General features: G+C 41.7%; 1 protein-coding gene across 2 annotated transcripts in view; it reads left to right on the forward strand.

Annotated features, from left to right (window-relative positions):
• The first annotated feature begins 344 nt into the window (after positions 1-344).
• GABRG3 (gamma-aminobutyric acid type A receptor subunit gamma3) overlaps positions 345-27,690 on the forward strand; it is an 846,425-nt gene continuing 819,079 nt past the window's right edge. For both annotated transcript variants that reach the window (XM_061394211.1, XM_061394212.1), the window contains exons 1-2: positions 345-481; positions 8,811-8,959. In XM_061394211.1, coding sequence (XP_061250195.1) covers positions 429-481; positions 8,811-8,959 — 202 coding nt within the window. In that variant the 5' untranslated portion in view covers positions 345-428. The remainder of the gene's footprint in view (positions 482-8,810; positions 8,960-27,690) is intronic.

Consider the following 27,690-nt stretch of genomic DNA (forward strand, 5'->3'; position numbering starts at 1 on the left):
GGAGGCGCTGCCCGCTCGAGGAGCGGCCGCCTCCCCGCCCCACCCCCGGGCGCTGCGGCCGCGCGGCCGGCGTAGAGCCCACCGCCCGGCATCTGCGCGCGGCGCGGCTCTAGCTTCGGGCGCGGTGGGCGGCGCGGGGCCGCGGGTATCCGGGCCGCGAACCGCCCGCGCCCGCCAGCCCGCTGCGCAGACCCGGCGCCGGGGCGCGGGCGGGGCCGGCGTCCCGCGTGGGCCCCGCGGAGGCGCGCGCAGACCCGCCGGCCGTCGGGGGCGCGGCCGCTGCCCGAGTCCGCACTTGTCCCGCCGCAGAGGCCCGGCGCCGTCGGAGGCAGCGAGGGCCAGGAGAAGCCGCGGAGCGGAGGCCCGCGCCCCGCAGGGAGCCTCGCTCGGCCTGGGGCCGCCGACCCCGCGCCCCATTCCGCGGCAGCATGGCCCCGAAGCTGCTGCTGCTCCTCTGCCTGCTCTCCGGCTTGCACGCGCGGTGAGTGGCGCCCGGGGTGCGGAGCCTGGCGGGCGGGCGGCGGCGCGCTCTCCGTCGGTCCCCAGTGCCCGGCGCGCCCGGCCATCGTCGTCTGGGCTGCGGCGTCTCCCGCCGGGGCCGAGCGGGCAGGAGACGGGGAGTCGCAGGCGCTTTACCTGTCCCGTCTCCCTCGGCCACGGCCGTCTGCCTCTCCGGGCTAGGCGACCGCAGCCTTCTCTGCAGCCTGAAGCGCGGGGACTCCGATACTAATGGGCTCTTCTCCTGAACCTTGTAAGGTCTGGTGGGTTTAAGGGATTTCGAAGCCCAGCATCACTGGGGGAAGCCGGTGTCTACCTCTTTATCTCGCTCCTCCCCCTCCCCCAAGTGTTTCAGGGTTCCGCGCGCGCCCCCGGGCGCGCGAATACACACACACAGATACACACCAACATTCTGTATGTTCCACACACACACATCAACGTTCTGTATCGTTTCCCTCCTTGAAATCTCCCGGGACCCCGGAGTCAGGTTTCCGAGCGACCCGGTTTAAACCTGTCTTTATGAGGAGTAGCAGGGTTGGAGGCAGACGGAGGAGGATGGGGGCATGGTGGGCAGCCAGGAGCTCTGCTTCTCGGAAAGGATTCCCCTCCCAGGTTCTGTGAACACACGCACGGTACACATAAGCACCCCTTCCGTATGAGCCATTTTCACATGCAGCAGCATGCACAAACCTCCCCGTATGAAGCAAGCATACTGAAGTTGATAATGAGGTTTCTACCTAATACCTGTGGGAAATTACCTTACCATAGACACCCTTACCCTTCCTCCCAGCACACCAACCGGCTGATGGGAGCTTAAAAGTAATTCAGGAAGAGATGAAGATGACTCATGAGGATGGAAGGACAGTGGGACCAGAAGGGTTAAACCCTGTTGCTGTAAATATAAATGGAGATTCTGGGTTTGGTTCCTTTAATTCTGTCTCGGATTTGATCTCTGGTCAAGAGCCTAGAGATTGCCCCGTGCTTTAAAAATTAGAGCAGCTGCCTTCCTTCTTCTCCCCTCATGACCCCAAGAATCTCCAAGCACCTCAACTCCCCAAACACTTTTGATACCCTCTTCGTTTCCTAGGTCGGGGAGCTTGAGAGCCTTCCTGTGGGTCATAAGCTCTGCAGGTGTCAGCGTGCAGTGCTGGGAAGTCTTGCATGTTCATTCAAATCCGTGAAGTACTGAGGAACTTGTTAAGTCGGGCCTGACTTTTGTGACGCCATGGACTGTAGCCCACTAGGCTCTGTCTGTGCATGGGGTTTCCTAGGCAGATATATTAGAGTGGGTTGCCATTTCCTTCTCCACAGGATCTCCCAGAACCAAGGATTGAACCTGCATCTCTTTCATTGGCAGGCGGGTTCGTCACCACTGAGCCACTGAGGGAAGCCCCCTGAGGACCTAGGAAGGCACATTAACAAATCCTACAAGATGTGAATTTGGAAGGGTTATACTGTGAGGAAGAGAGTCCTGTTCCTCCCTGCCACAAACTGCTGCTCTTTGCAAAGAGTTGAGAGTAAGAAAGGTGAATTGTATGTGCTGGGGAAGGCAGACTCACTGGAAATTCTCTCAGCCAGGCAGCACACTCCTTGGTCCTTCAACTGAAGTTGCTTCCTGTCTAAGGAACGAGCTGGGAAGGAAATGGAAGTGTGCTCTCCGAGGCTCACCCTGCTTGGATGTATCTCTGTTTAGAGATACATCTGTTTCTGTTTAGAAACAAACACCACCAGGCGTAATGTAGATGTCCCAGGTCATATCTCAATCTGAGATTATGTCTAATTGAATTTCCTACTGCTACTGACTGGATGAAGTGACCTGCAGTTGCAGGTTAGAAAATCAACTGTTAAGATCTATAGATACTTAATATGTTAGAAGGAAATCTGCTTATTGTTCTCATTACTTTATGTGCTTAGTAGGAAGATACCTGGGTGTCTGAAGCACTCAGGTGTCTAGGGGTTCCTAAAGACACATACAGTCTCTGGGTATTCTTCATTCTTCCATTTTGCCAAGGCAGATGTAACAACTTTAATATATTCTTTGTCTGGGTTGATAATAGAAGTTGCATATCCGTTGGAAATAATCCAAGTTTTAAACTAATGTTATTGCTATATGCCTCTTCTTTATCTTTGCTCTTTGAATGGGTTACAGACATGTGAAGTAATCCAGTGACCAGCATCACCTTTCAAGTGTTAGTCACTCAGTCCTGTCTGACTCTTTGTGACCCCTTGGACTGAAGACCACCAGGCTCCTCTTCTCTGTGGAATTCTCTAGGCAAGAATACTGAAGTGGGTTGCCATTCCCTTCTCCAGGGGATCTCTCTGACCCACAGATCGAACCTGTGTCTCCCGCATTGCAGGCAGATTCTTTACCATCTGAGCCACCAGGGGAGCCCTCACTTTTCAAAACTGTTATTAATTCTGAGAGTTGTCATTTGTGCTCTGGCCTGCCTTCCTGGTGTTTAAAAGCCCCAGAGAAAGTTCTGACAGTTGTGCTGTGTGGTGATAGGTTAGCAGCTCTGTGGAGAGCAAAGCACCCCATTCTGACACCCTTGGAAGAGCTTATCCTACATTAAAAACACTCAGTCACACCTGGAGCTTAGTGACACCTTAAGTGAATGCCTAAGTGCCGTCTGAAGTTTAGGAGCTCCTTTTTATCTTTACGGATACATCCAGCTTTGTCTCTGCCCTTGCAGTTGAAGAGAAGGTGTAAGACATGAAAATACCATCTGAGGGCTGAACTGTAAGTTTGTTGCCGATTTGTTTTTAAGAAAAAGCTAATGATGGCATTTAGGATCCAACAATCCTGATAACAGAACACTCGTGAATATAGCCAACTTGGAATTTAGAACAACAGAACATTTTTGTTTTATTCATATTCTGGTGAGTCCTTGAGATGAGATTGGGTTCTCTACAAAGGGAAGCTTTTCTGTAGGGCTGGTGGTCTGGCCCTAGTGCTGAGAAGCTTTGATTTCCTTTTCTGGAGTCCTGCACAAACTGATGAGGCTTCAGGGTTGGGAGGAGCCCAGTGTTGGCCCAGAGCATCTCAGCCTGTGCCTGCCTGCTCTCCCCCCAACTCAGCCACAGAATTGCAGGTGCCCCATTTCACCTTCTGAAGGAAAGGTGCTGAAGAAGATGTTGCTGTTGTTCTTTTCTTTGTCTCCCCCTTCACCTACCGTGAACCAGGAAGCTTACGCAATTTCAGGAAAACACCCATCACCACTTCACCGCTAGAGGGAGAATTAGTCACATTATAATACCTGTTATTGAAGTAGCTCAAAGTATTTTTCAGAAACCAATGCTGTGCATACAGAGAACTGATGAAGAGTTAGTGTGCTTCTGTGCACATATGAGTGTTGGGGCAAGAGAAGATGCATAGCGTGGAAAGCATGGTCTGGTCTGTACTAGTAAGCTGTCTCTGGGGGAGGGCAGGAGGGGAGAGACAGAGAGACCCCAGAGGGGCAGAGGGCTGCACTGTGGGCGACTTGGAAGGAGTCCTGAGGGTGCTACACGTGATCCTGCCCAGGTGAGCTGTCCCTCTGCCCACAGTGTCCCGAGTGCCTTTGCTGTGGACTGAGCTGCCAGGCCTGTGGGCAGTGGTTGGCTCCCAGCAATCCATGTCCTTCTTCAACCCACTTCTTTTAAAGATGATACAATTAATATTCTTGATAAATTAAATATTCTTCTGTAACATTTTAGATTTGATAATGTTATTTATAAAAGTAAAAAGTCTTACCAGTAATTAAATGAAACATATCACTTCTTGAATATCAGTCCCAATTTTTTTAAGTTCCTATTGATGGTGAATATTCAGTGCAAAAAATCCATGGCAATTTATAGTTCCTATGGATGATGTATATATTCTAAGCTTTCTGTCAAGAAATAGAATTATAGTTTAATATTGTTGTTATCATTTAGTCACTGAGTTGTGTCCAACTCTTTGTGACCACATGAACTTTAACCTACCAGGCTCCTCTGTGGGATTTTTCCAGGCAAGAGTACTGGAGTGGATTGTCATTTCCTTCTCCAGGGGATCTTAGCCAAGGGAAAAGTTAAATGAATTCAATCTTCAAGATATATGCCATATACTATTATCAAAACTTCATGTATGTGTATATATTCATACAGAACTAGGCTGATACTGCTCTGATCTATGTTAAAGCTAGTTAACACTCATTAAAAGACTCGTACATACCATATGACATATACATAAGATTTTAAAGATGTTATAGTTATATTATAATATTATATTATGTTGTTGTTTAGTTGCTAAGTTGTGTCCAACTCTTTTGCAACCCCATGGACTGTAGCCCACCAGGCTGTTCTGTGCATGGGATTCCCCAGGCAAGAATACTGGAATGAGTTGCCATTTCCATCTCCAGTGGATCTTCTCAACCCAGGGATCCAATCTGTGTCTTCTGCATTAGAAGGAAGGTTCTTTACCACTAAGCTACCAGGGAAACCTACAGATAATTTAGACTATACTGAAAATTTACATCCAGACATCCTAGAACATAAAGTCAAGAGGGCCTTAGGAAACATTACTATGAACAAAGCTAGTGGAGGTGAAGGAATTCCAGCTAAACTATTTCAAATCCTAAAAGGTGATGCTGTTAAAGTGCTGCATTCAATATGCCAACAAATTTGGAAAACCTAACAGTGGCCACAGGACTGGAAAAGGTCAGTTTTCATTCCAATCCCAAAGAAGGGCAATACCAAATAATGTTCAAACTACTGCACAATTGTACTCATTTCACATGCTAGCAAGGTAATGTTCAAAATCCTTCAAGCTAGGCTTCAACAGTACAAGAACTGAGAACAGATACACAAGCTAAATTTAGAAAAGGCAGAGGAAGCAGAGATCAAATGGTGAACATCTGTTGGATCATAAAAAAGCAAGAGAATTCCAGAAAAACATCTGCTTCATTGACTATGCTAAAGCCTTCTGACTGTGGATCACAACAAACTATGGAAAATTCTTAACGTGATGGGAATACCATACCACCTTACTTGTCCCGTGAGAAACCTGTATGCAGGTCAAGAAGCAACAGTCAGAACTGGATATGGAAAAACGGACTGGTCAAAACTGGGAAAGGAGTACATTCAAGGCTGTACATTGTCACCCTGCTTATTTAACTTATATGCAGAGTGTGTGTATGTGTGTGTGTGTGTGTGTGTGTGTGTGTTGCTCAGTTGTGTCCGACTCTTTGTGACCCCATGGACTGCAGCCCATCAGGCTCCTCTGTCTATAGAATTCTCCAGGCAAGAATACTGGAATGGGTTGCCATTTCCTTCTCCAATATGCAGAGTTCATCATGTGAAATGCCAGGCTGGATGAATCTCAAGCTGGTATCAAGATTGCTGGGAGAAATATCAATAAATTCAGATATGTAGATGATACCACCCAAATGGCAGAAAGTGAAAAGGAACTAAAGAGCCTTTTGATGAAGGTGAAAGCAGAGAATGTAAAAGCTGGTTTAAAAATCAACGTGCAAAAAACGAGGATCATGGCATCCAGTCCCATCACTTCATGGAAAATAGATGGGGAGAAAAAGGAAACAGTGACAGATTTTATTTTCTTGGGCTCCAAAATCACTGAAGACAGTGACTGCAGCCTTGAAATTAAAAGATGCTTGCTTCTTGGAATAAGAGCTATGAACAACCTAGACAGCATATTAAAAAGCAGAGATGTCACTTTGCTGACAAAGGTTCGTATAGTCAAAAATATGGTTTCTCCAGTAGTCATGTATGGATTGGAGAGCTGAATTATAAAGAAGGCTGAGAGCTGAAGAATTGATACTTTTGAATTGTGGTGGATAAGACTCTTGAGAGTCCCAAACTCTTGAGAGCTCAAACTGTTGAGAGTTTGAGCTCCCAAGGAGCTCAAACCAGTCAGTCCTAAAGGAAATCAACCCCGAATGTTCATTGGAGACTTTGGCCATCTGATGCGAAGAGCTGATTCTTTGAAAAAGACCCCGATGTTGGGAAAGATAGTGGGCAGGAGGAGAAGGGGGCAACAGTGGATGAGGTGGTTGGATGGAATCATCAACTCAATGGACATGAGTTTGAACAAACTCCAGGAGACAGTGAAGGACAGGGAAGCCTGGTATGGTGCAGTCCATGGGGTCACAGATAGTTGGACACGACTGAGCGAGTGAACAATGACAAAAATTAACATAAAAATATATGTCCCAGAAGCCAACTGCCTTGTGAGGTTGTTGCCTTTTTAGGTCCCATCTGAAAAGCTAAACAGAAATCAGCTTATACTTTATCAGGACAAATAAACCTCAGTGCAATGTTCTGTTTTCTATTTTGTTATCTTTTGTGAAGGAAGATATGTCATTGTGGTGCACACACTGACAAGCCATGAGGGAAGAAGTTTGCTTGTTTTTTTTTTTTTGTGTGTGTGTGTGACAGGCTTTTTTGCATTGGTAAATGGCAGGCCTCCTGGAAGTGCTACTTTGAAGAGGAAACTGTGCTCTTTTCAGGCCCAAATTGCTGAGCTGCTGAGATGGCCTCACTCACTAAAGAAACTACCTTGCCATTTTGAGGCCTTTCCATTCAAGTACACCTGGGAGAGGTGGCTGTCAGGCTCAGCCCTTCTTGGGACAGATTCTGATGCTCAGCATTCATTTGGATTCATCTATTAAAGGGCCAGATGCTAAAGACATGTTAGAAAGATTTTAATTTTTGTAATACCAGACCACCTTACTTGCCTCCTGAGAAACCTGTATGTAGGTCAAGAAGCAACAGTAAGAAAAGGACATGGAACACTGGACTGGTTGAAAATTGAGAAAGGAATACGTCAAGGCTGTATGTTGTCAACCTACTTATTTAACTTATATGCAGAGTACATCAGGAGAAACGCTGGGCTGGATGAAGCATAAGCTGGAATCAAGATTGCCAGGAGAAATATCAATAGCCTCAGAGATGCAGATGACACCGACCTTATGGCAAAAAGAGAAGAGGAGCTAAAGAGCCTCTTGATGAAGGCTAAAGAGGAGAGTGAAAAAGCTGGCTTAAAACTCAACATTCAAAAAGATGAAGACATGGCATCACTCCATGGCAAATAGATGAGGAGACAATGGAAACAGTGAGAGACCTTATTTTCCTGGGCTCCAAAGTCACTGCAGGTGATGACTACAGCCATGAAGTTGAAAGAGACTTGCTCCTTGGAAGAAAAGCTGTGACAAACCTAGACAGCATATTAAAAAGCAGAGACATTACTTTGCCAACAAAGGTCCATATAGTCAAAGCTATTTTCCAGTAGTCATGTATAGATGTGAGAGTTGGACCATAAAGAAGACTGAGTGCCAATGAATCGATGCTTTTGAACTGTGGTGTTAGAGAAGACTCTTGAGATTCCCTTAGACTGCAAGGAGATCCAACCAGTCCATCCTAAAGGAAATCAATCCTGAATATGATGCTGAAGTTGAAGCTCCAATACTTTGGCCACCTGATGTGAAGAGCTGACTCGTTAGAAAAGACCTTGATGCTGGGAAAGATTGAAGGCAGGAGGAGAAGGGGATGACAGAGGATGAGATGGTTGGATGGCATCACTGACTCAATGGACATGAGTTTGAGTAAGCTTTGGGAGATGATGAAGGACAGAGAAGCCTGGTGGGCTGCAGTCCACAGGGTCGTGAAGAGTCGGACACAACTGAGTGACTGAACAATAACAAGCCTACTCTGTATGAGGTGAATCAGTTTGTGTGGTAGGAGGTATGTGAAATCACCAGAGAGTATTTACCAACCAATATCTCTTCCTTGGCACGCCACATGGGTGCTGGCCAAGGATATCATCTCCTTATGTCCCTATGTCTGCCTAGACCAAAGGTGTTCCATGAGAAGCACAGAGTCAGACTCAACTATTTTCAATGAGTGCATTCTGCAGAAGCTGTTCACCTTAAGCTAAAATGAGGTCTTGGAAATGAGAAGTGGAAGCTGCAAGTTGTTTTTGCCTTGACCTTCAGAAGATCTCAAGGTTGATATTAGGAAGGCTGACTCTCTGCTTGTTGGCCTTCATGTATTGGATTACTTATTATGATGTCTATGGTTTAACATGGACTTGGACTTTTTTAATGACATTTAATGAAAGGATCATGTTACGTTAATAGCACTGGCATTCTTCTTATTGGATTCTTTTTTTGTGTGTTTTGTTTTGCTTTTAAGATTTTAGAGGTAATTTTTTGAATGGACTGAGTGTACTGGGGATTTTCTACCTATTTCAGTGGTGCTTGGGTGGGCCAAAGCTTAAGACGTTTCCTGGAATCATTGCTACAACTTACATGTCACACTTTGTGCTGTAATTACAGGACCAGGAAGGTGGAAGAAGATGAATATGAAGATTCATCATCAAACCAGAAGTGGGTCTTGGCTCCGAAATCCCAAGACACAGATGTGACTCTTATTCTGAACAAGTTGCTAAGAGAATATGATAAGAAGCTGAGGCCAGATATTGGAAGTGAGTGATGACGTTTGCTATTTTAGTAGGAAACATAGTGTGATATATTTTTAAAGGTTTTATTTTAAATAATTATGAATTTGCAGGAAGTTGCAAAGGTAGTGCAGAGTCACGCAATTCATGGGTATTGAACTAAGAGTTGACGTTGGGAGAGTGTGTGTACATGGCTCCACATCGTCACATGCGGATCTGTGTAATGATACTATAATTGAGATACAGAATGGTTTCATTACCATGAAGTTTCCCTTCCTGCTCTTGCTTTAGAGTCTCATCTGTTTCACCCCTCCAAAATTTCTAACCTGTCAACCACTAATTTAGTCTTTATTTCTATGATTTTGTCATTTTGAGAATGGAGCCTATGTGCAGTCATTTAGTACATGACTTTTTGAGATTGGCTTTTCTTTGCTCAGCAAAGTGATTTTGGGATCCATTCAAGTTGTTGCATGTATCAATAGTTTGTTTTACTTATTGCTAAGTAATCTTCCATGCTATGGATGGATCATAGTTTTTTAATGTTTATTGAGGAACATATTAGTTATTCCCAGTTTTTTTCTATTACAAATAAAATGACTGTGAGTACTCTTGCCTGGAAAACCACATGGACAGAGGAGCCTGTTAGGCTGCAGTCCATGGGGTTATTAGGAGTTGGACACGACTGAGAGACTTCACTTTCACTTTTTACTTTCATGCATTGGAGAAGGAAATGGCAACCCACTCCAGTGTTCTTGCCTGGAGAATCCCAGGGACGGGGGAGCCTGGTGGGCTGCCGTCTATGGGGTCACAGAGTCGGACATGACTGAAGCGACTTAGCAGCAGTAGTAGCAGTGCATTAGTAAGCACACAGTTCTTTTTCCTCCAATCTATGTATTACTTTTTCACTTCCAAGGTATATTTTGAAATATAAACTCTATGAATTTTAATATAGTTGAACATAATGATCATTTCTTTAAAATATTATCTGCACTAATAACATGAAAATATTTTCTTATGCTTCAGAAGCTTTATTGTTTATTTATTTTTTATTTATTTTATTTGGAGGCTAATTACTTTACAGTATTGTAGTGGTTTTGCCATACATTGACACTAATCAGCCATGGGTGTACATGTGTTCCCCATCTTGAACCCCCCTCCCACCTCTCTCTCCATCCCATTCCTCAGGGTCATCCCAGTGCACCAGCCCTGAGCACCCTGTCTCATTCATTGAACCTGGACTGGCGATCTATTTCACATATGATAATATGCATGTTTCAATGCTATTCTCTCAAATCATCCCACCCTCGCCTTCTCCCACAGAGTCCAAAAGACTGTTCTATACATCTGTGCCTCTTTTGCTGTCTCTCATATAGGGTTATCATTACCATCTTTCTAAATTCCATATATATGCTTTAATATACTGTATTGATATTTTCCTTTCTGGCTTACTTTACTGTGTATAACAGGCTCCAGTTTCATCCACCTCATTAGAACTGATTCAAATGCATTCTTTTCAATGGCTGAGTAATATTCCATTGTGTATATGTACCACAGCTTTCTTATCCAGTCATCTGCTGATGGACATCTAGGTTGCTTCCATGTCCTGGCTATTATAAACAGTGCTGCGATGAACCTTGGGGTACGTGTATCTCTTTCAGTTCTGGTTTCCTCGGTGTGTATGCCCAGCAGTGGGATTACTGGGTCATATGGCAGTTCTATTTCCAGTTTTTGAAGGAATCTCCACACTCTTCTCCATAGTGGCTGTACTAGTTTGCATTCCCACCAACAGTGTAAGAGGGTCCCCTTTTCTCCACACCCTCTCCAACATTTATTGCTTGTAGACTTTTGGATAGCAGCCATTCTGACTGGCGTGAAATGGTACCTCATTGTGGTTTTGATTTGCATTTCTCTGATAATGAGTGATGTTGAGCATCTTTTCATGTGTGTATTAGCCATCTGTATGTCTTCTTTGGAGAAATGTCTGTTTAGTTCTTCAGTCCATTTTTTGATGGGGTTGTTTATTTTTCTGGAATTGAGCTGTAGGAGTTGCTTGTATATTTTGAGATTAATTCTTTGTCAGTTGCTTCATTTGCTATTATTTTCTCCCATTCTGAAGGCTGTCTTTTCACCTTGCTTATAATTTCCTTTGTTGTGCAAAAGCTTTTAAGTTTAATTACATACCATTTGTTTATGTTTGCTTTTATTTCCATTACTCTGGGAGGTGGGTCACACATCCTGCTGTGATTTATGTTGGAGAGTGATTTGCCTATGTTTTCCTCTAGGAGTTTTATAGTTTCTGGTCTTACGTTTAGATCTTTAATCCATTTTGAGTTTCTATTTCTGCTTTATTGACTATACCAAAGCCTTTGACTGTGTGAATCACAATAAACTCTGGAAAATTCTTAAAGAGACGGGAATACCAGACCACCAGACTTGCCTCTTGAGAAATTTGTATGCAGATCAGGAAGCAACAGTTAGAACTGGACATGGAACAAGAGACTGGTTCCAAATAGGAAAAGGAATACGTCAAGGCTGTATATTGTCACCCTGCTTATTTAACTCATATGCAGAGTACATCATGAGAAATACTGGGCTGGAGGAAGCACAAGCTGGAATCAAGATTGCTGGGAGAAATATCAGTAACCACAGATATGCAGATAATACCACTCTTATGGCAGAAAGTGAAGAAGAACTAAAGAGCTTCTTGATGAAAGTGAAAGAGGAGAGTGAAAAAGTTGGCTTAAAGCTCAACATTCAGAAAACTAAGATCATGGCATCTGGTCCCATCACTTTATGGCAAATAGATGGGGAAAGAGTGGAAACAGTGTCTGACTTTATTTTTTTGGGCTCCAAAATCACTGCAGATGGTGACTGCAGCCATGAAATTAAAAGACGCTTACTCCTTGGAAGGAAAGTTATGACCAACCTAGATAGCATATTCAAAAGCAGAGACATTACTTTGCCAACAAAGGTCCGTCTAGTCAAGGCTATGGTTTTTCCAGTGGTCATGTATGGATGTGAGAGTTGGACTGTGAAGAAAGCTGAGTGCCGAAGAATTGATGCTTTTGAACTGTGGTATTGGAGAAGACTCTTGGACTGCAAGTCCCTTGAACTGCAAGGAGATCCAACCAGTCCATTCTGAAGGAGATCAGCCCTGGAATTTCTTTGGAAGGAATGATGCTAAAGCTGAAACTCCAGTACTTTGGCCACCTCATGTGAAGAGTTGACTCATTGGAAAAGACTCTGATGCTGGGAGGGATTGGGGGCAGGAGGAGAAGGGGACGACAGAGGATGAGATGGCTGGATGACATCACTGACTCGATGGACGTGAGTCTGAGTGAACTTCGGGAGTTGGTAATGGACAGGGAGGCGATTCATGGGGTCGCAAAGAGTTGGACATGACTGAGCGACTGAACTGAACTGAACTGATGGTGTTAGAAAGTGTTTTAGTTTCATTCTTTTACAAGTGGTTGACCAGTTTTCCCAGCACCACTTGTTAAAGAGATTGTCTTTTCTCCATTGTATATTCTTGCCTCCTTGTCAAAGATAAGGTGTCCATAGGTGTATGGAATTATCTCTGCAGTTTCTATTTTGTTCCATTGATCTATATATCTGTCTTTGTGCCAGTACCATACTGTCTTGATGACTGTTGCTTTGTAGTAGAGCCTGAAGTCAGGAAGGTTGATTCCTCCAATTCCATTCTTTTTTCTCAAGATTGCTTTGCCTATTTGAGGTTTTTTGTATTTCCATACAAATTGTGAAATTATTTGTTCTAGTTATGTGAAAAATACCGTTGGTAGTTTGATAGGAATTGCATTGAATCTATAGATTGCTTTGGGTAGTATACTCATTTTCACTATATTGATTTTTCCAATCCATGAACATGGTATATTTCTCCATCTATTTGTATCCTCTTTGATTTCTTTCATCAGTGTTTTATAGTTTTCTATATATAGGTCTTTTGTTTCTTTAGGTAGATATATTCCTAAGTATTTTATTCTTTTCATTGCAGTGGTGAATGGAATTGTTTCCTTAATTTGTCTTTCTGTTTTCTCATTGTTAGTGTATAGGAATGCAAGGGATTTCTGTGTATTAAGTTTATATACTGCAACTTTACTATATTCGTTGATTAGCTCTAGTAATTTTCTGGTGGAATGTTTAGGATTTCTATGTAGAGGATCTAGTCATCTGCAAATAGAGTTTTATTTCTTCTTTTCCAATCCGGATTCCTTTTATTTCTTTTTATGCTCTGATTGCTGTTGCCAAAACTTCCAAAACTGTTGAATAGTAGTGGTGAGAGTGGGCACCCTTGTCTTGTTCCTCAGTTTAGGGGAAATGCTTTCAGTTTTTCACCACTGAGGATAATGTTTGCTGTGGGTTTATCATATATAGCTTTTATTACATTGAAGTATGTTGCTTCTATTCCTGGTATCTGTGTGGATGTAAGGTTTTATTCTCTGGGATAAATGCCCAGGAATATGATTGCCAGGTCCTATGATAAATATTGGTTTATTTTTTAAAGAAGCTGTCAAACTCTTTTCTAAAGTTTATATACTATTTTCGAGCCCACCATCAAGGTGTGAGAGATCTAGTTTCTCTGTAACTTCAGCAGCAGGTGGTACTGTCACAGGTTTTTGTTTCAGCTGCTCTACTATGTGTATGTCCAATAGTTTGATATTGCCTTGTTGTCTTGATTTACATTTTCCTGATTGTTAGTGGTATTGAATTCTCTTTATGCACTTATTTGCCAATAGTATATCTTCTTCATCACAATGTCTCCTCATATTAGTTGCTGCCTTAAAAATTGGAGTATTTTGATTTATTTATTTTTTTCTCCTGCCTTGTTAAGTGTTCTTCCTATAGTCTGGATATGATTCCTTTGCCAGATGAAGTGTTCAGATATTTTTCCCTCTTTGTATGGCTTCTTTTCCCCCCATCCTTTTAGTAGGGTCTTGCAAAGAAGAAAAGTTTTTAATATTGAGGAAGTCCAATTTACTTATTTTCTTTTTATGGAATATACTTTTTGTGTGTGCGGCAAGTATTTTTTTGGTTTACTTTTAATTGGAGGATAATTGCTTTACAATATTGCGTTGGTCTCTGCCATACATCAGCATGAATCAGCCATAGGTGTACATATGTGCCTTCCCATCTGAAGCCCGCTCCCACTTCCCACCCTATGCTGTCCCTCTGCTGCTGCTGCTGCTGCTTGCTGCTAAGGTGCTTCAGTCGTGTCCGACTCTGTGCGACCCCGGAGATGGCAGCCCACCAGGCTCCCCCGTCCCTGGGATTCTCCAGGCAAGAACACTGGAGTGGGTTGCCATTTCCTTCTCCAGTGCATGAACAGTGAAAAATGAAAGTGAAGTCGCTCAGTCGTGTCCAACTCTACACGACCCTATAGACAGCAGCCTACCATACTGTCCATGATAGGCATGGGCAGCAGCCTGTCCCTCTGTCCATGGGATTTTCCAGGCAGGAGTACTGGAGTGGGTTGCCATTGCCTTCTCTGCTGTCCTTCTAGGCTGTCACAAACAGTGCTGCAATGAACATGGGGATATGTATGTCTTTTCAGTTATGGTTTCCTCAGGGTACATGCCAAGTAGTGGGGTTTTGGGGTCGTATGGTAGTTTTAATCCTAGTTTTTAAAGGAATTTCCATACTGTTCTCCATAGTAGCTACATCAGTTTACATTCCCACCAACAGTGGGAATGTATACTTTTCGAGTAATGTCTAATAGCTCTTCATAAATCCCTAGCTCCTAAAGATTTTTTTCCTCTTTTCTTCTAAAAGTTTTAATATATGTTTTACATTTAATTCATTTTCAGCTTTGAATTAATTGTTATAGAAAATCAGTATGTGAGGTTTATAGCTACGTTTGTTTCTTTTCTTTTTGCTTATGAATCTTCCCTGATGGCTCAGACGGTAAAGCGTCTGTCTACAATGCGGGAAACCTGGGTTCAGTCCCTGGGTCAGGAAGATCCCCTGGAGAAGGAAATGGCAATCCACTCAAGTACTATTGCCTGGAAAATCCCATGGACAGAGGAGCTTGGTAGGCTACAGTCCATGGGGTTGCAAAGAGTCAGACACAACTGAGCGAATTCAATTTCACTTATGAATCTCTAGTTACTTTATTATCACTTGTTGAAAAAAACTATCCTTCCTCTTTGACTTATGTTGCACATTTATCAGAAGTCAGTTGGCTCAACTTCTGTGGGCTGTTTCTGGTTTCTCTAATTTCTTCCATTTATCTGTCTGTCTATTGTGTCAATCTGCAGTCTTGATTATTGCAGCTATGGATAATAAGTCTTGGAATTGGGTGGAATTAATTCAGTCACTTTATTTTTAAAAATTATTTTAGTACATATTTTCTATATTAATTTTTGAGCTATCTTACCTGTAAGTGCAAAAAAATATCTCATGTTAAGCCTTTATATCAGTTTGGGAAGAATTGACATCTTTATTGTGTTGAGTATTTTAATCCATAAACATGGTATATCTTTCTGTTTATTTAGATCTTGTTTATTTTCTTACATTCAGTGTTTTGCAGATTTTAGTATACAAGTTCTAAAAATATTTTGTTAGATTTTCACCTAAGTGTTTCACAGTGTTGGAGTGCTTGTAAATAGTGCTATATTTTAAAATTTATTTTTCCCTGTGTTCATTGCTAGTATACAGAAATATGGTTATCTTATATAAGTTAATGTTGTGTCCTCTGACTTGCCAAACTCACTTACTAATTTTAGGAAATTTTTTTTTGATAGATTCCTTGAGAATTTCTGTGTACATCATCATATCATCTGCAAATGAGTCCTATTTCTTGCTTTCCAATCTGTATGCCTCTTATTACTGTTCTTCTTGCCTTTTTTCACTGCCTAGCACTTCCAATGCTATAGGAATAGTGGTAGTGTACGTGGACATCTTGCTTTGTTCCAGATAGTAGAGGAAAAGTATTCAGTCTTCACAATTAAGTGTGATGTTAGCTGGATATATTTTATGTATATTCTTCACTAAGTTGGGAAAGTTCCATCTCTCTCTAACTTTCTGAAATAATTTTTTTAAAATCAGGAATGGGTGTTCAACTTTGCCAAATGCATTTTCTGCATTAATTGATACACAGTGTGCTTTTTTTTTTTTTTTTAAGGCAGCAAGTCCCCTACCTATGAACAAGTTTCATTCTGAGCGTGTGTTCATAAGCCCAGTTTGTTCATAAGTACAGCAGTATTAGCCTAGGTTCCCAACTAACACAATTGGCTATATAGTACTGTACTGCAATAGATTTATAATACTTTTCACACAAATAATACATAAAAAACAAACACACACAAATAAAACAATTTTAATCGTACAGTACAGTACAGTACCTTGAGAAGCACAGTAGTTCAGTACAACAGGTGGCATACAGGGCGTGACATCGAGTGAACAGGCAAGAAAACATTACTGCCTGGAGGAGTATGAGAAGCAGGGAGAGTGTAGAACTGAAAGATCGTTAGCAACAGAAGACTGAGGGAAAGCTGCAACTTCACATATGCCTAATGTTGATGAAATACACACTTGCATTTTTGAAAGTTCGCAATTTGAAGGTTTATATGTAGGGCTCCTGCTGTGTGGTGAATTACGTTGGTTGGTTTTCAGATATTGAACCAGCCTTGCATCCCTAGGATAAACCCCACCTAGTTATCATGTTTAAGAATAAATATTTTTAAAAACTCTTTTTATATGTTGCTGTATTCTATTTGCGAATCCTTTATAATCCTTTTAATATCAGTGGGGCCAACAATAATATTCCTTGCTTCATTCCTGATACTGGTAATTTGTGTTGTCATTGTTTTCTTTGTCATCTTGCTGCAGGTTGGTTCCACTGACCTTTTTGAAGAACCAACTTTTGTTTCATTATTTTTCTATTTTCATTTTTATTACATTTTGCTTTGAATCTTTATTATTTACTTTCTTCTTCTTGCTTGGATTTATTTTGCTCTTCTTCTTTGAGGTAGCATTTAGAGTCTCAACTTGAGACTTCTAATGTAAGCATTTAGTGCTCTAAGCTGCCTGCTCTGTACTATTTTAGCTGTATCTCACGGGTTTTGATGTTTGTGTTTTCATTTTCATTTAGTTCAATGCATTTTTGACTACCCCTGAGATTTTTTCCCCTTTAATTCATGTACTATTTAGAAGTATATTTTTTATTTCCAAATGTCTAGAAGTTTTTCTGTTATCTATTACTAATTTCTAGCTTAATTCCATTGTGGTTACAGAACATACTCTTTTTAAGTTAAAAAATTTTTATCATTTGTTGCTATTTAATTTATGACCTGGGATACGTTTTTTTGTGACTGTTCCATGGGTGCTTGTAAAGAATTTGTGTTCTTCTGTTACTGGAGGAATTGAATCTTGTTGTTTAATGGTTTTGTTGAGTTTTATATCTTTGCCAATTTTCTGTCTAGTTTTTCTATCATATTTTTTTTTTTTTGATTTAACAATTGATAGATTAAAAAAGACCAAGACAAGAATAGTGTTCTTGGCCAGGAGAGAGATGCATGCCTGTTGATGGTGATGGTCAGAACGCTGAGGTTGTTGCGGACACATTTTTCGTAGAGTGCATTCTGGACTATGGCCTGTTTCCCTCTTCTCCTTGGAGCTCAGTTTTATTTAGAGCCCTGCAGCTTGCCAGCCCTCATACTACCCTAGCTGCTGTCCCTGTGTTTTTCCAGATTTGAGGCTTACTCTCCAGTTTATCTGTATCAGGACATAGAATTACACCAGTCCCACCCAGTAAGCATAGAATTTCAAAATGTGTATGTTGTAATGTGCAGGGGTCTTGGAGATGCATGTCCTATGCAGTCTTGGAGCTGTCTTACTACCTTCCTGTGTCTCAGTTGCCTCTTCCGTATGATGAAGCAGGGGACAAAATACTCTTAAACTTCCTTCTTGTTTTAAGGTATTTATTTAGTGAGCAATACATCAAATTACTATTGCACGGGTTCATAAATTCAATTGTGACCACAATTTTCCTATCATAATTACATAAAAGGCCTACCCAGTATGGAAAGTGTGCAGCAATTATGCATTTATATGGAAAGGGAAGACTGAGAAAATGTTACTAATTTCCTCATTAATTTTCAAACTGTGCTTGACCTTAGCACAAGGATAAATAAGACTCACCCTTTGCCCTTCTGGGTAAGTTTAGTTCAATAGTCCTTTGCTTATCTTGTGTTAGAACTCAGCAAAGGGCCTTCCATACATAGTGTTATTCAGTACCACGTTCATCATCTGAGAGGGAAAGTTGGACACGGATAGAAAGTGGGTGAGTTTGGCATCCAACCCAGATCTCTCTGACTGTAGTTAGATCACTGCTGTATTTATAGAAATTGCAAGGCAAGCCCATTCAAAATTGGATTCCCCATTACACACTCATATGACAACACTTTGAAGGGAATATACTAAGACTTTGTCATGTGCAGCAAGCAAGCAGAAATCACAATTAAAAGATTTCATTTTTCCTTTATTACATAAAGAATCATGAATTTTCCAAATGAAACAGCATAATGAAAAGAACGGATATTTCTTTTTTAGAAGGCAGCTCTTCTAAAGCCTCATGTCATTTGGTCCTTGGAAGTCATCTTTATATATGGGAAGAGCTGTGTGGTTTTTGCGTGAAAAAGATTTAAAAAACAACTACATATAAAAACTATATAGCAGATGCTCTTCTTTGGTTTCCTGACTTGAAAGTTCACCATGCACACCGTCATGGCCCTGGGGCAGCAGAGTGACCTGAGAATCTCTGGGTTCCTTAGGACTCCTCTTCCTGTCTCACGTAGATGCTAAGTAACACCTGAATGGCAGAATCCAGCAACTCGCTGAGACTCAGTAACTGCCCAGGGACACAATTCCCCTGTAACTCTTTGGTATTCAAAAGATACCGAATTAGACACCATTTTAATTCATGGTTTAGAAGGGCTTTAAGGGATAATGTACTGCAAATATATGAATTTCTCTTCACACTATTTTAATTCACATGCAGAATATTTTGTTTGTTGTAGCCATTGTGTCTCCTTATCAAGGTTCAGTCAGTTTAATCCGTGCAGTGTTGTGCATGGATTTATCAGTTGTTTGTTGTAATGACCAGTTTATTTGCTCCTCTTCCTTATCACTCCTGCCTCCCTCAGCCAGCCAGCCCACATTTTCTGGGCATCCACTCTGCACGTAGCCCTGGCCTGTGGACAGGTGGGGAGCTGCCCTGACACTGCCTTCACTGAGGTTCTTCTGAGTGGGAGGGGGAGAAGAAGGGGTTCTCAGGTAGCATCTAGGATTGGTAATGTTGTTCCCACTTTGGAGTAAAGCAGGCCTGTTAAGGCTCTCCCTGGCTTAAGCTCCTTGAAAATGCCACTTGTTTGTAGGATAAAGTCTAAGCGCCTTCAGATGACAGAGCGAGGTAAACCTCTCTCTGGCCCTTGCCTCCACTTTGATGGGTCACACCTCCCATGGACACCTAGCCTCCCGTCTTCTTCATCTGCATTCTCTCTCCAGCCTGTGATTCCCTTACCCGCCTCCTGTTTCCTGTGTGGGGCACATTCCTGCCTCCCTTCCAGCCTTCATGTTTTCATCTATGGCCTACACCCCCTCACCTCCCTGCCAGGCTGGACCAAGTACTTCTCCTTTGATTTCTTCTAGCATCAATTTTTCATCTTTTCAATGGGATTATTAAATTTTGAAGGACTGTCCTGAGGATGGCGTAATGTGGTATAACCGTGAAATACTTTCTGTAACATTTTTGTGTGCTTTTCACAAGTCTGCAGCTGAGAACTGTCCCCTAGGACACAGTTCCTAATTCCTAACTTTAGATGCGTTGGTTTATGTTGCCATCTCCCAGCATACGTAGTCCAACTGCATCAACAAAGATATAACATCAGGAAAAAAATGGCTCAACAGCAAATAGAATCACAGAGGCTCATTTATGTTACATAGAAGTAACATGTCCACATGTTACTGTAATTAGTTTTCATAATACAAATACAATAGTTTTCATAATACAAATTGTGATCCTTGTGTTTTAAAAATACTATTTTCCCAACTATTGTCTTTCCTCACTTCTCTAAATTGTGGATGTATCTGTTTTAGCTCCACATCTTTAACTATCCATCACTCTAAGTAATACTTCAGCTGTGTCCTTTGCTAGTTCAGGGCTATGCAGGGTGTCATTTATCTCAGCAACAAATCTTGTCAGGTGGCCTCAATAAGGCTGGAGGAGGATAAACCTTTTAATAAGACAATTGTGAAAAAGAAGGTTTAACAACCTCAGTAAAATTTTTCCCCTTCAGGGTTTCAAGAAATTTGAGGCACTCTCCTGAAAATAGATTATTATAGTGTCTTGCTGCTCACACTGGTCACTGAACCCAGGGTGGATAAGGTGTGACCGAGGAAGCTGGAAGAAGACTCAAGGAGCTGTGGGAACTGCAGACATGTTCATTCTCTTTGGGCAGCAGCAGCCAGGAGTCTCCAAAGACTTCTTAAATACTAAGGTGGACAAAAGTGGCCCATGGCCAAGTGGGCACACAGGCCAGTGCTACCAAGGTCAGCAGTGTCATTGTTTACAAGACGTAAGGTATGAGGCCGTGAGAGAGTGGGGCAGGAAGCCTGACTGAGGCAGTGTTGTTAATTAATTTCTCCACGTGTAGAATACAAATTGCCTCCCTGTCCATAATCTGTCAGTCTGTGCAAAATGGGAAAAATAGAATTGCCTTTGGAAGGTGAATGAACACGATGAAGACATGCACAATGCATAGAGATGACCCACAGGCTTATTTCATTCAGGCAGAACATTTGAGACTTCTCCTCTTGGCTGTGTCCATAGCCAGAGGGATTTATTTTTGTCCCTCTTCTTCAGGTGTTTGCACATCTGGATGTCTTTTCCTTGCTTTCCTAAAGCTTATTTTCTGAGTTTAATGAGAACTTCTTCTAAATGTGGATCGAGGAGCATCTTGTGTGAGAAGAAGCTGATGGCATGGGTGAGGACATGCCTCAGTGGGGGAAGACAGGCCCCCCCAACTGCTCCTGGTTGAGGGTGCCTGTGGGCCCCACTGGGGTCAAAGCCAGAGAGCAGACGCCACTGGCCTTTCTTTCCTTCGGGCTTGTGGAGTGGCTGTGGCAGCCTGGCACCGACTCAGGCACTGCCATGACCCAGGCAGACTGCGTGGAGCCCTGTATGAGGAGCTGCTGCCCTTGCTGGGGTCATGTTCTCAGTAATGTAGGAAGAAGGGAAATTACTAAATGATGGGAATGTGATCCCCCATGGGATAGCAGTTGGTTCTGTTGCAGAATATCTGTTGCAGAATAAAAAACAAAATAAATCATAACTGGACTTTAAAGTATAATTTTTAAAGCAAGCCTTATCATGGTTTTCTTTAATCATCTTTCAGTGAAAAATTATGAGCATAACTGTGTTACTGTAGAAATATGAATTGAATATCTCTGAGACAGGCCTGGCTCAGCCCATGAAAAGCCAGAGGAAGTTCCCATCTCTTCCTCCCCTGGTTCCTGGGTTGTGTAAATGCGACAACTCCTGCCAAGCCCTGCCAAGGCTTTGAGATTGATCACTGAATTTCAGAGAATTTTGAAATGTGTGAGTTTGGATCAGTCGCTCAGTCATGTCTGACTCTGCGACCCCATGAACTGCAGCACGCCAGGCCTCCCTGTCCATCACCAACTCCCGGAGTCCACCCAAGCCCATGTCCATTGAGTTGGTGATGCCATCCAACCATCTCATCCTGCGTCATCCCCTTCTCCTCCTGCCACTGATCTTTCCCAGCATCAGGGTCTTTTCAAATGAGTCAGCTCTTCACATCAGATGGCCAAAGTATTGGAGTTTCAGCTTCAACATCAGCCCTTCCAATGAATATTCAGGACTGATTTCCTTTAAGATGGACTGGTTGGCTCTCCTTGCAGTCCAAGGGACCCTCAAGAGTCTTCTCCAGCACTACTACAGTTCAAAAGCATCAATTCTTGTGCGCTTAGCTTTCTTTATAGTCCAACTCTCACATCCATACATGACCACTGGAAAAACCATAGCCTTGACTAGACGGAACTTTGTTGGCAAAATAACGTCTCTGCTTTTTAATATGCTGTCTAGGTTGGTCATAACTTTCCTTCCAAGGAGTAAGCGTCTTTTAATTTCATGGCTGCAGTCACCATCTGCAGTGATTTTGGAACCCAGAAAAATAAAGTCTGACACTGTTTCTACTGTTTCCCCATCTACTTGCCATGGAGTGATGGGACCAGATGCCATAATCTTGGTTTTCTGAATGTTGAGCTTTAAGCCAACTCTTTCACTCTCCTCTTTCACTTTCATCAAGAGGCTTTTTAGTTCTTCTTCACTTTCTGCCATAAGGTGGTGTCATCTGCATATCTGAGGTTATTGATATTTCTCCTGGCAATCTTGATTCCAGCTTGTGCTTCTTCCAGCCCAGCATTTCTCATGATGTACTCTGCATATAAGTTAAATAAGCAGGGTGACAATATATAGCCTTGACATACTCCTTTTCCTATTTGGAACCAGTCTGTTTTTCCATGTCCAGTTCTAACTGTTGCTTCCTGACCTGCATACAGATTTCTCAAGAGGCTCGTCAGGTGGTCTGGTATTCTCATGTCTTTCAGAATTTTCCACAGTTTATTGTGATCCACACAGTCAAAGGCTTTGACATAGTCAAATGTGTGAAGGAAATGTGTGAAGGGCCATACAAAAGTTAAATATTTAGGAGTTATGATTTACATTGGTTCTGTAGAATTGTCCCTCATCCTGATGGGTTTTATATTTTAAGAAATTCAGAGGAATGAAGTACGATGTTGATGGGCAGGTGCTTGTATGTCAAAGGAAGAGGGAGTTGGAGGTAGGGTGGGGAATACTTTGAGGTCCCTAAAGCACAGCACACTGGTAGGTCACTGTCTGACTGCCTCACCAGGGCACTGATTTTTGGACGACTGCTCTAACTCAAGCCAAACTATCTTTTTCCTTTCTTGTGGCACAGCAGATGACTGTCTCAACTGAACATTTAGGTTAGCCTGGGTATTCCTCACCTAAAAAAGCACAGCATACTCTACAGACGGGTGAGTTGTCATTTCCGAGCAATTACTGTGTATCCAGAAAATAATTCAAGTGTATTCACTCCCCTCTCAGCACAGATGTGGGAGGAGAGGAAGCAGGCACTCTTAATTGCTGTGCTTGAAGCAAGAGCTATTACTGTAGCCTTAGCCAACTCTCGCTCACAGAGTTAATTCAAATGCATAAAGGAGGTGGAGAACAAGGTTTCTGGAGAAATTATACCTGTCATCTCCTGGAGAGAATGTTTAGGTATCAGGAGGATGCTGAGTGAAGGGCCATTACCTCACCCCAACGCACGCTGGCAGGCGACCCTTCCCTGTGTGTTCCCCGCCTTCACACACATACCTCACCCCCATGGCACGCTTACCTAAGACTTCATTCTGTGTAAGACAAGACCGTATGCATGCAGTTTGGTAACAATGCTTTTTACTAAGCTGTTTTTTTTTTTTCTTATAGAGAACATAGAATGAGGTTTCAATGTATAAGTGTTTCATTTTTTCTCCTGTGTAATTTGCTAAATAACTCAGGTCACATGTCCCTAGGAATAATCTAGTGATTGCACTTGATTTGAATATGCAGTTCAGCTTATAGACTAACAAATTATTTATTTCTTACGTTTATTCATTACTACTGCAGGAGTTGAGCAGATTAGCTTCATGTAGATTAGAGAGTGTTTGAGTGAGAAAAAATCTGAATTCAGTGGGTTCTTCTAACAGTTACCAGCAGACTCCCTGACCTCAATGATAGAGGTTTCCATCTCTAAATGGAATAATTAAAATGACATCCGAGTCCTGTTGTAAGAGTTATAGCCTGTAAGTCCTGGCCTGTAGAGAGAACAGAAAGTAACCAGTGCCTTGTGTCCCCAAACCCACACGCTGTCACGACTGTAGTTTCAGCTTGGTCTGTGAGCTGCCCTGTCGTGACAGCCTGTCTTACACTGAGACTTCTGTTGAGTGTCAGCATTGCCTCATTCTGTAACTAATATCCCGATCCAAGAGATCTCACAGACACTCTTATAAAGTATTATTGAGCGATGCTGATGAGGTCATTCACCTACTAACTCACATTTGAGGGCAGATTCAGATGCAATAGTCACAGTTTTCATGTTGATCCCCTTTGCCTGTCTCACTCTCTGCTTGCCTTTGACTCTGGTAACCACTGCTCTGTTTTCAGTATCCACGTGTGTGTGTGTTGTTTTTTCTGATAATTTATTTATTTTTCTTTTTTATTATGGTTTATTACTGGACATTGAATATAGGACCTTGTTGTTTATTTTACATACAGTACTATTTATCTGCTAATCTCAAACTCTAGATTTACTCCTCTTCCACCCCCTTTTGCCTTTGGTGACAGTAAGTTTGTTTTCTGTGTCTGTGAGTCTGTTTATCTTTTGTGAATAAGCACTTTCGTATCGTATTTTAGACTGCACATGTATGTGGTATCCTGTGGTATTTGTCTTTCTGTCTGACTTGTTTCAGATAATCTCCAGGTCCGTCTGTGTTGTTGCAGATGGCGTCATTGCATGATTTTTGTGGCTGAGGAACATTCTTTTGTATATCTGTGCCACATATGTGTCCATTCATCTGGCAGTGGACATTTAGGTTGTTTCAGTGCCTTGGCTGTTTGTAAATAGTGCTGCTGTGAGCACTAGGGTGCATGCATCTTTTTGAATTAAGAGTTTTCTTCATATATATGCCCAGAGTTAGGATTGCTGGATTTTATTGCAACTCTATTTTTTGGTTTTTTGAGGTATCTCCATATTGTTTTTCATAGTGGCTGCACCAATTTACATTCTAACCAGTAGTGTAAGAGGATTCCCTTTTATCCACACTCTCCAGAATTTATTATTTGTAGATGTTGATGTTGATGGCCATTCTGATAGATATAAGGGGATACCTCATTGTGATTTTGATTTGCATTTCTCTAATAATTAGCCATGTTGAGCATCTTTTCATGGGCCTGTTGGTCATCTTTGTATCTTCTTTGGAGAAATATCTATTAAGGTGTTCTGCCCATTTTTTCATTGTTTTTTTTTTTTTTTTATGTTACTGATTGTATGAACTGTTTGTATATATTAGAAATTAATCCTTTGTTGGTCACAGTGTTTGCAAATATTTTTTCCCATTCTGGTTGCCCTATCATTTTTTTTTTATAGTTTCCTTTGCTGTGCAAAAGATTAAAAGTTTTATTAGGTCTCATTTATTTATTTTTGCTTTTATTTCATTGCCTTAAGAAGCTGACCTAAGAAAGCATTGCTGTGACATATATCAGAGAATGTTCTGTGCATGTTCTCTTCTACAAGTTTAATGATATCATCAGATCAGATCAGATCAGATCAGTCACTCAGTCATGTCCGACTCTTGTGACCCCATGGATCGCAGCACGCCAGGCCTCCCTGTCCATCACCAACTCCTGGAGTTCACTCAGACTCACGTCCATCGAGTCAGTGATGCCATCCAGCCATCTCATCCTCTGTCGTCCCCTTCTCCTCCTGCCCCCAATCCCTCCCAGCATCAGAGTCTTTTCCAGTGAGTCAACTCTTCGCATGAGGTGGCCAAAGTACTGGAATTTCAGCTTTAGCATCATTCCTTCCAAAGAAATCCCAGGGCTTCATCTCCATCAGAATGGACTCGTTGGATCTCCTTGCAGTCCAAGGGACTCTCAAGAGTCTTCTCCAACACCACAGTTCAAAAGCATCAATTATTCAGCTCTCAGCCCTCTTCACAGTCCAACTCTCACATCCATACATGACCACAGGAAAAACCATAGCCTTGACTAGACGAACCTTGGTTGGCAAAGTAATGTCTCTGCTTTTGAATATGCTATCTAGGTTGGTCATAACTTTTAAGCCATTTTGAGTTTATTTTTGCATATGTATGAAGTGTTCTAACTTCACTGATTTATATGTAGCTTTCAAGCTTTCCCGACACCACTTACTGAAGAGACTGTCTTTTCTCCATTGTACATTCTTGCCTTTTTTGTTGGAGAAGGCAATGGCAACCTACTCCAGTGTTCTTGCCTGGAGAATCCCAGGGACAGGGGAGCCTGGTGGGCTGCCGTCTATGGGATCGCACAGAGTCGGACACGACTGAAGCGACTTAGCAGCAGCAACAGCAGCAGCCTTCTTTGTTGAAGATTGACTGTAGGTGTGAATTTATTTCTGGCATTTGTTTTAAAGATTACAATTATGAGTGAAATCATACAACACTTGTCTTTCTGTCTGACTTATTTCACTAGGCAGAATACCCTCAAGGCCCATCCATGGTGTCACACATGGAAAGATTTCATCTGTTATTTTGGCTATGCCCTGCAGCTTGTGCGATTTTAGTTTTCTGACCAGGGATTGAACTTGAGTCTGCAGCAGTGACAGCACATTGTCCTAACCACTGGGCTGCCAGAGAATTCCAAGATTTCATCTTTTTTTAAGGCTAAGTAGTATTCCATTGTGTATATGTATATATGTATGTATCCATCTGTATGCACATGCTATATCTTCTTTATCCACCTATCTGTTGATGAGCACTTGTTTCCATATCTTGGCTACTATAAATAATGCTGCAGTGAACATAGTGCATACATTTTTGAATGAGTGCTTTTTGTATTCTTTGGATATATACTTAAGAATGGGATATCTTAGTTTTTTGAGGAATTTCCATACTGTTTTCCATAGTGGCTACAGCAGTTTACATCCCCACCAACACTTTTCTCCATATCCTTGTGAACATTTGTTATTTCTTGCTTAATGATAATGGTCAGTTTAACCATCTAACCAGCATGAGGTGGTACCTTCTTGTGGTTTTGCTTTGTATTTCCCCATTAATTCATGATGTTGAAAATCATGTTGGCCACCTGTATATCTTCTTTGGAAAAATGTTTATTCAGTTCCTCTGCTCATATTTTAATCAAGTTGTTTTTGTTGGTTTTGAATTGTATGAGTTCTTTATATATTTTAGATATTAACACCTTCTTAGATATATGCTTTGGAAATATCTTCCTATTCACTTGTCTTTTTGTTTTGTTGATTATTCCTTGTGCTGTGCCTTTTTAGTTTGATGTAATTCCATTTGTTTATTTTTGCTTTTGTTTCCCTTGCCTGAGGAGGCATATCTTGAGAGATTTTACTGAGAATGATGTCAAAGAGCATACCGCCTATGCTTTCTTCTAGTTTTATTATTTCAGGTCTTCCTTTCAAGTCTTTAATTCATTTTGAGTTGATCTCTGTGTATGGTGTGAGATAGCGGTCTCAGTCCATTTTTTTTCTTTTTTTTTGTATGTAGCTCTCTAGTTTTCCCAACACTATTTATTGAAGAGATTATCTTTTTCCATTGTATGTTGTTTGCTACTTTGTTGTAAATTAGTTATCCATATACGCCTGGGTTATTTCTGGGCTCTCAGTTCTGTTCTGTAGATTGTTTATCTGTTTTCCTGCCAATACCATGCTGTTTAGACTATGATAACTTGTAGTATAGCTGGAAAACAAGGAGTGTGATAGCTCCAGCTATATTCTTTTTTCTCAGAATTTCTTTGGTTACTCAGAATTTCTTGTATTTCCATGCAATTTTATAATTATTTATTCTAACTTTGTGAAAAATGCGATTGATATTTTGATAGGACTTGCATTAGGTCTGCAGATTACTTTAGGTATATAGACATTTCAGTTATGTTAATT

This window comes from Bos javanicus, chromosome 21 (assembly GCF_032452875.1).
Source record: "Bos javanicus breed banteng chromosome 21, ARS-OSU_banteng_1.0, whole genome shotgun sequence".
NCBI classification, from domain to species: domain Eukaryota; kingdom Metazoa; phylum Chordata; class Mammalia; order Artiodactyla; family Bovidae; genus Bos; species Bos javanicus.